Source organism: Perognathus longimembris, chromosome 7, assembly GCF_023159225.1.
Source record: "Perognathus longimembris pacificus isolate PPM17 chromosome 7, ASM2315922v1, whole genome shotgun sequence".
In the NCBI taxonomy this organism is placed as follows: domain Eukaryota; kingdom Metazoa; phylum Chordata; class Mammalia; order Rodentia; family Heteromyidae; genus Perognathus; species Perognathus longimembris.
In genome coordinates this window covers 81,354,656-81,369,917 of record NC_063167.1, presented here as the reverse complement: position 1 = coordinate 81,369,917, position 15,262 = coordinate 81,354,656, and the positions used below count along the sequence as shown (strand labels likewise).

The 15,262-nt window shown below is 39.7% G+C and overlaps 1 protein-coding gene across 3 annotated transcripts in view; it reads right to left on the bottom strand.

The window, feature by feature from the left end:
• The window catches only part of Agl (amylo-alpha-1, 6-glucosidase, 4-alpha-glucanotransferase), a 60,587-nt gene extending 45,536 nt beyond the window's left edge, over positions 1 to 15,051 (bottom strand). Inside the window, exons 1-5 of one of the 3 annotated variants that reach the window (XM_048352027.1) lie at positions 14,895 to 15,051; positions 14,223 to 14,372; positions 3,492 to 3,702; positions 2,543 to 2,709; positions 231 to 434 (exon numbers count right to left, since the gene is read on the bottom strand). In XM_048352027.1, coding sequence (XP_048207984.1) covers positions 231 to 434; positions 2,543 to 2,709; positions 3,492 to 3,702; positions 14,223 to 14,304 — 664 coding nt within the window. In that variant the 5' untranslated portion in view covers positions 14,305 to 14,372; positions 14,895 to 15,051. Of the gene's footprint in view, positions 1 to 230; positions 435 to 2,542; positions 2,710 to 3,491; positions 3,703 to 14,222; positions 14,373 to 14,452; positions 14,644 to 14,737; positions 14,805 to 14,894 lie in introns of those variants that run through there. The other 2 variants (XM_048352029.1, XM_048352028.1) reach the window with 2 other exon arrangements.
• Positions 15,052 to 15,262: the final 211 nt, after the last annotated feature.

Here is a 15,262-nt window from a genome sequence, read left to right as displayed (position 1 = left end):
AGAAATAAGAGTGTCATTGGGCTTTCCTGCTCAGGCTAGCCTTGAGCCTCAATCGTCAGATCTCTGCTTCCCAAATTACTAGGATTACAGGCATGAGCCAACAGCACCCAGCTTGTGTCTTTAAATTTATGTTATAGGCTGGGGATATGTTTTAGTGGTACAGCATTTACCTAGCATTTATGAGGCCCTAAGGGAAAAAATACATAAAGAAAAATTAGTGAAGCTCATACCAGTATGATTGTAGACAACATCTGTAATACAAAGAATATTCCATTCTCTTTTCAGTTTTTGTACCAGCTGTCCAACATCATCCCAGGTATATTTTTTATTAGGTCTTGAAAAGTCAGGATTTAATTCTAACTGATTAGCCAGAGAGTAACATGACCTAGATAGTCCAAGAGTCTGTAATGGGGTAAAATGAATCATGTTGTATCCTACAAAGAGAGAAAGCAAAGGCCATTGTAAGAGAAACAATCAACAACTAAACAAAATACAAATGTAAAATATAAATATAAGTAGGAAGGTAAACATGCTAGTGGAAAAGGAGCCAAAGACCTAGGTTCAAATCCCAGCTGCCCCACAAGCCTTCAAGCAAATCTACTGAGTTCTAGCTATCAGTGCCCTCAGGTACAAGGCAAGGATAATGAAAAGTGCATGGAAGCAATCACAAACAGTGTCTAGTTATTATCAGGGGTTCCATTTATAATTTCTGAGTGGTAACTTTGTATGTAGAAAATATAGCCAACTCAAGCACACCTGGAGGCTTATGGGACATGGCTCAAGTGGTAGAGTACCTGCCTAACAAGTTTACCAGTGTGTATCTTTCCTACTTTTAATATTCCATGGTATGTATATTCACTCATAGTATTTAGTTATGTCACTCAACTTTTCATTCTCTTTTTATACAATATTCAACTTAGGAGTATAAAATTAACATCATTCATATTCTTTTTTTTTGGTGTTTTTTTTTTTGGCCAGTCCTGGACCTTAGACTCAGGGCCTGAGCACTGTCCCTGGCTTCCTTTTTGCTCAAGGCTAGCACTCTGCCACTTGAGCCACCACAGCACCACTTCTGGCCGTTTTCTGTATATGTGGTGCTGGGGAATCGAACCCAGGGCCTCATGTATAGGAGGCAAGCTTTCTTGCCACTAGGCCATATCCCCAGCCCCTAAAGTCATTGTATCTTTTTTTTTTTTTTGGCCAGTCCTGGGGCTTGGACTTAGGGCCTGAGCACTGTCCCTGGCTTCTTTGTGCTCAAGGCTAGCACTCTGCCACTTGAGCCACAGCGCCACTTCTGGCCGTTTTCTGTATATGTGGTGCTGGGGAATTGAACCCAGGGCCTCATGTATACGAGGCAAGCACTCTTGCCACTAGGCCATATCCCCAGCCCCATCATTCATATTCTTAAGTAAAATATGAGTGACATTAACTTTCTGCTCTTAAAGTTCAATAATACAATACATGCCCTCCATATGGAAAATGGCTAATTAATGTTTGTTAATTGACATTACACTTGATTATGCATTTTGCTTCATATTTTACTACTAATTTTCATGTCAAGTAAAATTCTAGCAATGATATCTAAGTTATTTTATCACAGTTCCTCTGCTTACTAAGTTGAACTATATAACTTACTATTTTCATAGGTTAAAAGTAGTCAAGTAGGGGCTGGGAATGTGGCTTAGTGGTAGAGTGCTTGCCTAGCATGCAGGAAACCCTAGGTTCCAATTCCTCAGTACCACATAACCAGAAAAAGCCAGAAGTAGCACTGTGGCTCAAGTAGTAGAGAGCTGACCTTCAGCACAAGTAGCTCAGGGACAATGCCCTGGCCCTGAGTTCAAGGCCCAGGACTGGAAAAAAAATAGTCAAGTATAAAAAAATTTCATAGCCAGGTCCTTAGGGGTTCATGCCTGTAATACTAGCTACTTAGGGAGGCTCAAATCTGAGGATTGTGGTTTGAAGCCAGCTTGGACAGGAAAGTCTGTAGGACTCTCTCTTATCTTTAATTAACCAACAAAAAGCCAGAAGTGAAGCTGTGGCTCAACTGGTAAAGCACCAGCCTTGACCAAAAAAAAGCTCAGGGACAGCTCCCAAGCCCTGTGTTCAAGCCCCAAGACAGACAGACAGACACAGACAGACAGACAGACACACACACACACACACACAGGGGCAATCATATGCCATTATCTACTTATATTGCTAAATATATTACTAACATTAATCTGTTGCAGAGGATAATTACATGTTTGTTTGTTTGTTTTTGTCAATCCTGGGGCTTGAACTCCCTGCCTAGGCACTGTTGTCCCTGAGCTCTTCAGCTCAAGGCTAGCACTCTACCACTTGAGCCACAACACCACTTCTGTTTTTCTGGTGGTTACTTGGAAATAAGAGTCTCACGGACTTTCTTGCCCAGGGTGGCTTTGAAGCATGATCCTCAGATCTCAGTCTCCTGAGTAGCTAGGATTACAGGTGTGAGCCACTGGTACCCAGCTAATTACATGATTTTTAAAAAGAAGAAAAGAAGAAAGCAAGTTGACATTACCTGATTCTTTTGCAACCCTAAGTCTACTTTCCCATTCATCAAAGGGTCCCAAACACTTAGCTAAAAAGGTCTGGAGAGTGACACAGTCCAAGGGCAATATGTGATTGTCAGCCCCAACACATAAGACAGGGTCCACCACTATGTAACCTCCACCACTCCTCTCATTCCTAGGGGATAAAAACAAAAACCTTTCAGTTAACGACAGGAAAAGAAGCTCTTCACCAAAAGTCTGACCGAAAGTTAATTGTCGCATTAAAAAAAAAAAATCCCCCTCCCTTCCTCCTTCCCTTCCTTTCCCTTCTTTGTTCCTCCCACCTTCCTTTCTTTTTGCTCATTCATTTGTTCTTTTTTTGTGCTCACTTTAGAGCATGGGTGCTGTTCCTAAACTTTTTTGCTCAAGGCTAGCATTCTGCCACTGCAGCCACAGCTCCACTTTCTTTTTGGTGCTTAATCAGAGATAGGAATGTCATGGAGTTTCCTGCCTGGCTGGCTTTGAACCTCAATCCTCAGATCTCAGTCTCCTGAGTAGCTAGGGTTAAAAGAGTGAGCCACCAGCACCTGGCTTAACATGTTTATTTCTAAGCACATAAAACCATTTTCAAAGTTGCAACAAAACAATGGAAAAATGTTCAACCTTTTCCTAATAACTATTATATAATACAATATACATGATTTCCAAAACTGTTGTTTTAATGGAAAATATACAGAAGTCTATGAGTAACAGTAAAGGCACTCAAATTAATAGGTTCCAATCATTAGGTTATAGGAAAAGAATATTTTCTTAAAATTATATCATCTTTGAGTCTGCAATGCCACATAATAATTTAGAAGAACTATATTCCAGTATTCTATTTCTCAAGAAAGCCCTGTAAAAACTGCAGTGAAATGTAGTAATTTTTACAAATTATATAGCTTAAGGTTACCCAAAATAGAAAAAGAGCTGTCTTACCCTTGGAGGAAGTGGTACTGAAATGACCCTGACTGTTGCAGGTTAAGTTTACAGTATTTGTCAGAATCATCTTCTCTTTCTGTTGGATTTTGCCAATCCAGGGAGTAGAACTTTTCTCGATTAAATGCTTCTCCAGGAAATGGGTAATTTGTGTACACAGTAACTGCTTTGCCCTGCAAAGTTGGGCCCAATCGGAACTGTAGTTCAAACCCTAGAAAAGAGCATATTTTATTAAATTAATTATAGGACTTCTGTTAAAAATAGTTTAATAAGTATTACAAAACTATGATTTTTTTCTATTATGTTTAAAATAAAGAATTGAACGCTGTTTTAGAACTTCTTTGAATTTTGATTTTGCTAATTTTAGTGCTTTAGCAAGCATAGTAAACATCATAGAACTGTTTGCTGCTTCTCTCTGTGTGTGTGTGTGTGGTGTGTATGCTGGTACTGGGGCTTAAACTCAAGGGCTAGAACAGTCCCTTAGCTTTTTTGATCTAAGCTGGACCTCTACCACTTGAGCCACATCTCTACTTCAGGCTTTTTGCTGGAAGTTAATTGGTCATAAGAGTCTCTCATGTTTCTTGAGATCTCAGCCTCCCAAGTAGCTAGGATTACAGGTGTGAGCCAGCAATGGTCAGTTTCTTAATGTCCATTTTGCTTTCCCTGGAAACTGGTTCTAAAGGGAATAAAGGTGGAGATACCCAAGAATCCACAGCTCTTTCAGTGAGAGAACTTTCTAGGCAGTTGTACTCTGAGTAGAAGTGATAGATACACTGAGGTGAAAGGACAGATCAGAGTTTGGAGAGCTTGAAGAGACTGAATTGGAGTAGGGGGCAGAGTAAGGCAACAAAGAGAGGTATGCAAAAGGGCTCTAGAAATTTAGCTGTGAAGACCCTGAGTCCATCTAATACTAATCTGTACATGAACAAAAGTTGCTTTCATGAAGCAAAGCAAAACTATTGAAAGTTGTGAGTTGAATAATTCATAGAATTCACCTAGGCCTATAAGCCATTCAATTTCTGACCTTCAGAGAGACAAGATCTTGCTGAAGCCTTGGAGTATTTATTAGAGATCTAGAAGAGTCATGCCTTAAGTAGGATGGCCTGGGTAAGCCAATAAATCTTTTCTCTTTTTTTTTTTTTTTGCCAGCCCTGGGCCTTGAACTCAGGGCCTGAGCACTGTCCCTGGCTTCTTTTTGCTCAAGGCTAGCACTCTGCCACTTGAGCCACAGCGCCACCTCTGGCCATTTTCTATATATGTGGTGCTGGGGAATCAAACCCAGGACTTCATGTATATGAGTCAAGCACTCTTGCCACTAGGCCATATTCCCAGCCCCCCAAGAAACCTTTTCTATCAAAGCTTAAAAACAAGCCTCCAAAAGATTAAGATGACACACAGATAACCTAAATGGCTGCTACAATAAAACTCACAATTCTTTCAAAGCAAGATAATAAAATCCAGAAATATCAAAGAATATTCACAATGTCCAACATCCAATAAAATCGAAACAAAAAGAGGAGGCGAGGCAGTTACCACACAGACACCTGGAAAAGAGGAAACAGGACAGAAAGGACCTGAGAGGTAGGGGGTTGCTTCACAGACTCATTTCTTACCTTACGAGGTAAGAAATCTAAGTTCTAATCCCAACTCTCCTATATAACTAGCAGTGTTACTTGAGTAATTCACCATTTCACTTCACATGGTCCTGGCTTCTCCAGCTTGCAGTAAGGATCCAGAACCCCAACTCTAGGTACTCCAAGAGCTGAGCCTCTACATAAAGTCACAGAGAAAACTACCCAAGCAATGCCTTTTTTGAAGAGAGGAAATGTTTATTTTGGCTCAGTTTCAGTGGTGTTATTAGATCAGGATAGGGACATTTGGGGGAGCTAGGGGTGCCACTTTTTCTAACAGTACATGTTCCTTCCAAGTTACTGTATCATATTTGGGAATCATTCCAAACTTTTCATTATAATTCTATCTAGTCATCTGTGATCAGTGACCTCTGTTGCAATTGTTGGGGGGATGCACAATGAAGCATGCCCATATAAGATAGAGAACTTAACCTATAAATGTATGTGCTTTGACTGCCTTCCCATATTTCTCCCTCTTTTTGGCCTCCCTATTTCTTGAGATAGGTTGATTAATGACCCTACTCTAACATTTTACATACAAGGAAGAGTTGCATATGTCTTACTTTCAATCAAAGGCTAGAAATTAAGCTCTATGAGGATGGCATGGTAAAGTCTGAGATAAGAAAATAAAGAATCAAAACAAAAAGCTGAGTTAGGTTAAAAGCTAGGACTCTTTTACCAAATATCTTGTCCAACTGTGAATGGAAAGAAAAAGTTCTTAAAAGGAATTGGAAGTGCTCCTCCTCTGAACATATGCATAAGAGAGCAAAACACATTTACTGCTGACATGAAAGCTTTAGTGATCTGGACAGATGATTAAATCAGTTATAACATTCTGTTGAATGAAAGCATTCGAGACGAAAACCTTAACTCTGTTCAATTCTAGTCTGACATGAGGAAGCTACAGAAGCTAGCAGAGCTTGGGTCATGAAGTATAAAAAAAAAAGTCGTCTTCCTTACATAAAATTCTCAACTGAAACCAAAGGTGCCAAGGTAGAAATTGCAATAATCATCCAGATCTCAACTGATCAAAGTGGCTATACTAAACAATCTATGCTCAATGCAGATGAAACAGCCCAATACTGGAATAAGATGCCATCTAGAACTTAGATAGCTAGAGAAGTCAATGCCTGGCCTCAAAGGACAGGGTGCCTCTCTTAATAGGGGATAATGAAGATGGTGATTATTAGTTGAAACCAATGCTCAATACCATTTTGAGAATCTGAGGGTCCTTAGGAGTTATGGGAAATGAACTCTGGCTGTGCTTTATAAATAGAACAAAGCCTGCATGACAGTTTACAATATAGTTTACTGAATATTTCTGGCCCACGGCTGCGACCTACCGCTCTGAAACAAAAGGTTCCTTTTAAAGTACTGCTCATGGACATGAACCTGGTCATCCAAGAATGCTAAGGGAAATATCAAACAAGATTAATAAGATTTTCAAACCTGCAAACACAATACAACCTCCATTCTGCAGTTCTTTCTGCAAGAAGTTTTCTGGCTTTCAAGTCTTTACTATTTTAGAAATATGTTCTCTAAGATCTAGGCACAGCAAATGGAAAATCTTCTGGAAATGATCCACCATTTTAGATGCTATTAAGAACAGTCATGGGGGGCTGGGAATATGGCCTAGTGGCAAGAGTGCTTGCCTCCTACACATGAAGCTCTCGGTTCGATTCCCCAGCACCACATATATGGAAAACGGCCAGAAGGGGCTCTGTGGCTCAGGTGGCAGAGTGCTAGCCTTGAGCGGGAAGAAGCCAGGGACAGTGCTCAGGCCCTGAGTCCAAGGCCCAGGACTGGCCAAAAAAAGAAAAAAAGAACAGTTATGGGCTGGGAATATGGCCTAGTAGCAAGAGTGTTTGCCTCATATATATGAAGCCCTGGGTTCAATTCCTCAGCACCACATATATAGAAAATGGCCAGAAGTGGTGCTGTGGCTCAAGTGGCAGAGTGGTAGCCTTAGGCAAGAAGAAGCCAGGGACAGTGCTCAGGCCCTGAGTTCAAGGCCCAGGACTGGCAAAAAAAAAAAAAAGAACAGTCATTATTCATGGAAGGAAGTAAAAATATCCACATGAACAGGAGTTGGGAGAAGTTGATTTCAATCCCCAAGGATGAATCCAAGAGGTTAAAGATTTGTTAGGAGAAATCACTGCAGCTATGATAGAAACAGTAAGAGAACTAGGATTAGAAATGGAAGCTGAAGAAGATGTAACTGCATTGGTGCAATCTCATGAGGAATTGTTATATTGGAGCTATATTATGTTGAAATAAATTGAAAAATAACTGCAGAATTAAAACACAAGATAAAATAGTGACCATCCAAATCATAAATACCTACATCTTACAAGAACAGTTAAATTTATTCATAGGAATAATGGTAACATTTTAAACATACACAAATGTCAGAGATGATCAGATTGGTATTTAAACAACCTGTCTCTGTTCAGTTTATATAAACATTGCTCTTATTGCACAAGAAATCAGAGAACTTGTACAAAGGTTAAAACACACCAAAAATCTCTAAAACAGTATTTGGGTCAACAGTTCTTAGCTTTAGAAGAAAATGACAACCCCAAAATTGAATATATATATGCACATATATATATAATAAACATGAATCATGAGACAACAAAACAAAGCAGTAAGATTTAAATAAAATAGAAATTTTAATAATTATTTATATTTATTAATAACTAGGAAAAGTCTTTTAGCACTCATTAAAAGTTAATCCTCACCCTGTCAGAGAAAACAATGTAATCAAGTAAAATTTTCTTTTGTTCTACAACCAGGACTTGAGCTCAGTACCTTTTGCTTTTGCTCATTAGCTAGCACTCTACAACTGAGCCATGTCTCCAACCCTAATTCCATTATTTTTTTAAAGTTGTTTTGATTTAATATTTTTTTTACAAAGTGACTCAAAGATTCCCAAGTTCTGTTAATCTTGATAATTGGTTTTTTAAATTCTCAAAGATACAAAATTACCACACAAAGATACCCAAGTCCAAATGAAAGAAGTTCTTGGTATGTTTACTAAAATCATATTAATTTTTCAATCTCATTCAATTATGTAAAGACTTTTTGGCTAAAATAATAAATTTCTACTTTTCTTGACATGAAGTAGTTGTTTTTAACAAGCTAATAAAAAGATGTTTTATATTTATACATTAAACTGATTATCTCCAAACCAACAGAAACCTTTACATAGATTTCATACAGATTAGAACACCGTTTCTTTCTAACATGATCTGATTTACTTGGATATAAAATCATATAATAATAATAAAAATACATCCAAAACACTTTCGCAAAGGAAATTATATGCAAATGATAGCTGTTGCATCAAACAAACTCTTGATGGAACACAGTCACACTCCTGAATTCATGCTGTGACAGTGGCAATTAGTGGATGGCCTACAGATCTCTAAAAATCTCCCATCTGAAATCTTACAAACAAGCAAACACTATGCCAAACTCTGTTCAGCAGCACCAGTTTCCTTCAAAGAAGCAAGTAATAAAATCATTTCACCTTTACCTCAAAGAGTAAAATGAAGTGTGTTTTATTTTTCTGACTTTCTGATTTTCTGAATACCACAGAATAGAAGGCTACTTGTTACTCCTGAGAAAGAACAAATCTTGAAGGGCAAATCTCCAAGAGCATTTCCCACACAACTTTCAAGCTTGGCGGTTTCAAAGAATTAAAAGAGATATGTGTGGTTATTTCTTCTCTGGTAAGAAGGTTTTAAACTTTTTAAAAGTTTATTATTTTTGAGGTTCAAACACAGGCCCTTGTACAGGCTCCCTCTCACTGATCTATGCCCCCAGCCTCTACTATTTAATGTAACTGTGCTTCTACTTAACCTGGTTTAGGTAAAGGAGCAAGCATGACAATTTGATGCCAAAAAAAAGTGAGGGTTGGATTCCATATCTACGCTTCCATTCCCCTACTCACAGTTTGCTTTTATTTATTTATTTATGTATTTATTTTTGCCAGTCCTGGGCCTTGGACTCAGGGCCTGAGCACTGTCCCTGGCTTCTTTTTGCTCAAGGCTAGCACTCTGCCACTTGAGCCACAGCACCACTTCTGGCCGTTTTCTGTATATGTGGCGCTGGGGAATCAAACCCAGGGCCTCATGTATACGAGGCAAGCTCTCTTGCCACTAGGCCATATCCACAGCCCCTGCTTTTATTGTTTTTATATCTATCATTAAGCATCAATATCAGTGGCACAATTGAATTACTTGAAACAAAACCCAGAACAATTTTTTAAAATTCTATATTTCCTGTCTTCATTTCCAGTATGTATGTCACTTTAGATCTCTAATTCAGTTCACAGAAATTTAAATTCTTACATACAGTAAATAAAATGTCAGAACATCTAGAGTATGTCAGATTCTACAATTAGCTAGTTAATCTGCTAAAATTAGCTTAGGCCATAGCAGTACACAGTGTGGCTATCTTATTCCTCAAGCTAACACTAGGAGTACTGAATGCGGATTAGCAGAACTTCTTGTAGACAACTAGTCAGATGAGTGATTGTTACTGTAAACTAAAATTCTTCTCACCACTCAATTTACAGAAACTCAGGCTATTCGTTAAGGAAAATATTTTATTTAAAAAATTTCAAGTTTCACTTGCCTCTAAAAGACTGAGAATTCTAAATTTAATGAATACTGATTTTGTTTATTATTCTGGTATGTAATGAGACACAGAACACAGAAGACTGATTTTGCCAGAAAAAAAAAAGAAAAACTAGTCTCCTACTCATTGAATTAGAAAATTCTAGAGCTATCAGTCTTGAAAATGATGAAGAATTCTTTCTTAGGAAAAAAGGAAAAGAAAGAGAACAGTTGGTGATAAATTAAATATAAAAAACCCCAAGCTACTTGAATTTCTTCACAGTTAATCGAGCATCAATTCCTATGAATTATGTCCCATTTTCCAACTCTGATATCATTACTTATCCTTAATTAGATGTGTGTGTGTGAGCACGCACGTGCGCACACGCACACACGTTCGCCAGCCAGTACTGGGGCTTGAACTCAGGGTCTTGAGCTCTTGGTTGGCTTCTTCACTGAAGGTGGTACTTTATCACTTGAAGTACATCTCCCCTTCCTGGCTTTTGCTGGTTCATTGGAGATTCTAGGGTCTCACTGATTTGTCTGCCTGGGCTGGCTCTGAACTGCAATACTCAGATTCCAGGCTCCTATGCTAGGGTTACAGATATGGACCAATGGCACTTGCCTCATTTTCAAAGAGCAGTCTCAATGACTTACTATCTCAATGTCCTAGCTCTTCAATTAATTATAACTTATTCTAAAATAGTATATAATTTATATATGTATATATTTTAACTAATTACAAATTACCTTCTAAAATAATACAATCACTTTCTTACTATAAAAAAGTGACATATCCTTATTTATAGTATTCGATGGACTTACTGGTTTTAGCCAATGTTAGATTCAAGCCTATCATACTTTCATAAACCTTTCAGTTTCAAACAGCTTAGATGAATTTATGATTTTGGCTAGTCTTACTGAAGTTTTAGGAGTCAATCAGCAAAGATAGACTAACTGGTGCACATTGCACTTGGTTTGTAAGACTATCCTTGTCTTCAGAGATCTTAAACTATAGTTGAACACTGCTCCATTGTTCAGTACTTCACTGTGCTCACTGGAAACCAAAGAAAGGAGATAATGAAAAGGAAGGAGAAACTTCACCAAAGAATTTCAGCTGGAAGTTGGACACACAAAATGACAGTAAAAGGATTTAACAAATACAGAAGAATTTGATAGTAGTGAGGATGTGAGGACTGGCATGAGAAAATCCAGCAGGGAAGGAATTAGCAGTAATGACTAAGGGAACTAACGGATAAAGATGTATGATACTAAAGAAAGATGAGATTCAATCTTGGCTAAGGAAGGCAGAGACCCATTATAGAATGTCTTGAAAGCCAAGCTGACATGGGAAATGCAATTTTATAGGTACCAAACAATAAAAGGGAAAGAAATTGTATAAAAATTATTTGGGCATCTATGTTTGATCATATAGAAGAGACAGATACAAAGGAAGAAATTATAGACTTCAGAAAGAGATAACACAGAGAAGAAATCACAAAAGAAAGTAAAGCTCTAGACTAGGAAACAATGAAAATAGAGATCTCACTAAAATAAGGAGGAAGCCTGGAAAGCTTAGAATGGTTATAAATATGATAGATTGAAGCATAATGAAATAGAGGTAAGCCCAAGCCATTCTATGGCACAGTGTCAAAAGGAAGCAAAGATCCAGGATGGGACTAGAAGTCAGAGTGATCTACCAATCAGTGCCTTATTTACTTTATCACTAGAAATCCATGTATTGTTAATTTTGAGCCATAAAATTAAAGTTATAGAAGAGAAGAATACTTTTAAGCTATTTAAAAAAGAAGTTAATATTCAGAACCAATACTATGTGCCCAAAATCTGTTAATAGTAAAGTCAGGAAAATGTCAATTCCTCACCTATGCCATTAAAGTACACTCAAAACCTTCAAAAAGAAAGTAAAGTTCAAAGCCCTTGTTTTTTGTTTTTGTTTTTTAAAAGTCCTTGACATAGAGGCAACAGCTGAGGCCTGGAGAATGCATAATTCTCTAGTTAAAAAGAGAAAGAGGAGCTGGGGATATGGCCTAGTGGCAAGAGTGCTTGCCTCGAATACATGAAGCCCTAGGTTCGATTCCCCAGTACCACATATACAGAAAACGGCCAGAAGTGGCGCTGTGGCTCAAGTGGCAGCAGTGCTAGCCTTGAGCAAAAAGAAGCCAGGGACAGTGCTCAGGCCCTGAGTCCAAGCCCCAGGACTGGCAAAAAAAAAAAAAAAAAAAAAAAAGAGAAAGAGTTCCTAGCAGATACCCACAATGAATTAAAATGGGAAGAGAGCCTAGTGAGAAACAGCAAGCTGACTGGAATACTGGAAGAAGGTAGGTGGGAAGAAAATCAAACCCAGCAAAGTACAGACTCAGGAAAGCCAAAAAAATGGAACAAGTACTGCATGATTTTAAATGTCCAAGTTAGAAGAGGCAGAGATGGGCTAGTGATAATACATTAGATTAGATGGCTGAAATTTCTTTAAAAATTTAACTTTTAGCTAGGGACTGGTGGTTCACACCTATAATCTCAGGCTGAGACCTGAGGATTGTGGTTTGAAGCCAGCCTAGGCAGGAAAGTCCATGATACTGTCATCTCCAAATTAACCAGCAAAAAAGCCAGAGTGGAGCTATAGCTTAAGTGGTAAGCTCTAGCCTTGACCCTCCCCCTGCCCCAAAGCCTCAGGAGTGGCACAAAAAGAGAGAAAGAAAAAAACTAACTTTTAAAACATTAGAGAAATAAAAAACTTTCCTTCAATGATTATCAATGTTTATTTGGTACAGCCCTAAAGGGAGCTATATTTTGCTTTTCCTATATTAAACTTTTATTTTACAAGTTATATTCCCATAGGGGCTGGGGATATGGCCTAGTGGCAAGAGAGCTTGCCTCGTATACATGAGGCCCTGGGTTCGATTCCCCAGCACCACACATACAGAAAACGGCCAGAAGTGGCACTGTGGCTCAAGTGGCAGAGTGCTAGCCTTGAGCAAAAGGAAGCCAGGGACAGTGCTCAGGCCCTGAGTCCAAGGCCCAGGACTGGCCAAAAAAAAAAAAAAAAGTTATATTCCCATAAAATAAATGTGAAATGTTTTTCAGCACTGAAAATGACAAAGCCTAAGAATACAAAGCATCTACTAACTTGTCTTATAAGAATAGAGCTGGATCTTTTATTTCATTTTATTTGCAGTGCTAGGGACTGAGCTAGGGCTTTACCTTTTACTACTGAACTACAACCCTCAGTCCCATGTGATGTTTTAGATCACAAATATATTTCAACATAACTTGATCTGTTTTTTTGTATCTCTTATTTGGGAAGAAAATGTTTTTAGCTTGCACCTTCTCCTTGAGAGGCTTTTGATAACATAAACAATAGCTTGCTATATTTTTTTTGCTATACTTTTTTTTTGGTACCAACTCATGGGTTTAATAAGAAAAAAAAGTGCTATAAAAGGCAGTACTACACATGTACTCCAAGCAAAATTACATGAGGCATGTTACTAAGTATTAGAAATACATTTAATTTTAAAATGGCCAGCCTCTTGATTACATATGTAGTTTCTAGCTTTTGCTTTATTTTTTTTTTTCAGTGGAGGTGGAATTCAGGCTTTGTCTGCGCAGCTGTTCTACAACTGAGCTAAATCCCCTATCTTGCAGTTTCTGTCTTTTCATGTGTGATTTTGTGTGTAAGTGTGTTGGAGCTGGGTCTTGAACTCAGGGCCTATGTACTGTCTCTTACTTGAGTGACAACTCTACTTCTGGCTTTTTGGTGATTAACTGGAGAAAAAAGTCTCATGTATTGTCCTGCTTTGACTGGCTTTGAACCATGGTTTCAGATCTCAGCCTACTAAGTAGCTAGGATTATAAGTGTGAGCCACCAGCACCCAGGGCAGGTTCTGTCTTCAGAGGTAGTTAGCACTCAAAGAAAAGTGAATCATATTTTATCCTTGTTCTAACATGACAGATAGAAAATATTTTTAGCTAGTCTTCACTAGTAGTACTTGTGGAACATAGCACTGTCTTGGCACAAATCAATCTTTAGAAAGATCCTGGGAACTTTTATCTAACTTTTTACTAAAGGGCTTTTGTTTTTTTGGTACTGGTTTGGGGATTTGATTCCGGGGCCTCATTCATGTTAAGCACATACTCTTTTCACCCCAGAACCAACTAAAAAATATAATTGCCCATCAAAGGATTAAGAAAATTTAAGACACAAATGAGCTAAGGGCTGGGGATATGGCCTAGTGGCAAGAGTGCTTGCCTCATATACATGTAGCCCTGGGTTCGATTCCTCAGCACCACATATATAGAAAACGGCCAGAAGTGGCGCTGTGGCTCAAGTGGCAGAGTGCTAGCCTTGAGCAAAAAGAAGCCAGGGACCGTGGTCAGGCCCTGAGTTCAAGCCCCACGACTGGCCAAAAAATAAATAAATAAATAAATAAAATCAACAAATGAGCTAAGAACTTGCTACTGACCTTGCTCCAGTCTGAAGAGGGTCTTCTCCAGCTTTTCCATTTCGTTCAGTAGTAAAATTCGAATCTGTTTACTGTGTCCCATTTTGGCTTCCGGAAGGCTTGAACTCTTTCAGAAGAATTAACAGAACTCCAAAGTCGAATGATTTACCCCTATGAAACAAAAAGGAATTACGAAGAAAAGAAATGAACAGTTAGGCACAACCATCCAGGGCTGACAGTGAGGCACTTACATGTTCCAGAACCCTAGCAGAGCAATGGCAAAGAATGACTTTAAAAATCAGATCCGACTAGGGAAATGAATAATTCTCCCCCTCTACTTGGAACCCAAGAAAGAAGGATGAGGCAAAAAAAAAAAAAATGGCATATGCATATATCTATGTAAATGGAACTGTTGATTCTTATACTTAAGCCAGAACAAGCGCCAGGCATCTGGGGAAGCGTGGCGCTGCGGATGGGAGAATTCCCCGGTCCCAAGCCAAATGCCTGGGGCGTCTCCAAGTGGCACTTTTGCTTACAGAAGATGACAGGTGGGAGATCGCCCCGTTCCCAAATTCGGGCGTACGCCGCCCTAGGGGAGACGCGAGACAGGGAAGCAGCGGTCGCCCGGGAACGGGCGTGGGGCGCACAGGGCCGGCTACTCCATACATGGCCCGCGGCATTCCTTGCACTTACGGCGGGCGGCCGGGACGCCGGGGCCGAGATGGGACCCCGCAGCTCCCAGGCCGACGTGAGAGGCCCGGGGCGGAGAGCCGGGCAAGGCCGCCGCTCCAGCCGCGGCCTCGGGAGGGCAGGACGTCGCCGTGAAGGGCAAAGAGTGGGGCGGCGGCCCAGGACCCGCCCTGGCGGCGTGTGAGTGACAGGCAGTGTGCATCGTCGAGATCACGCCCAGCGCGCGGACCGGAAGTAGGCCCGGAACCTTTCAGACTGCGCTCGTGGGTACGCCCGCTTCAGGGGACGTGAACTGGTCCTCTGGCCCACTTCCGGGAGACTGTCCACTCCGGCCCGCGGGGGACCGCTTAGTCTCGCGAGAGTGTGGTTGC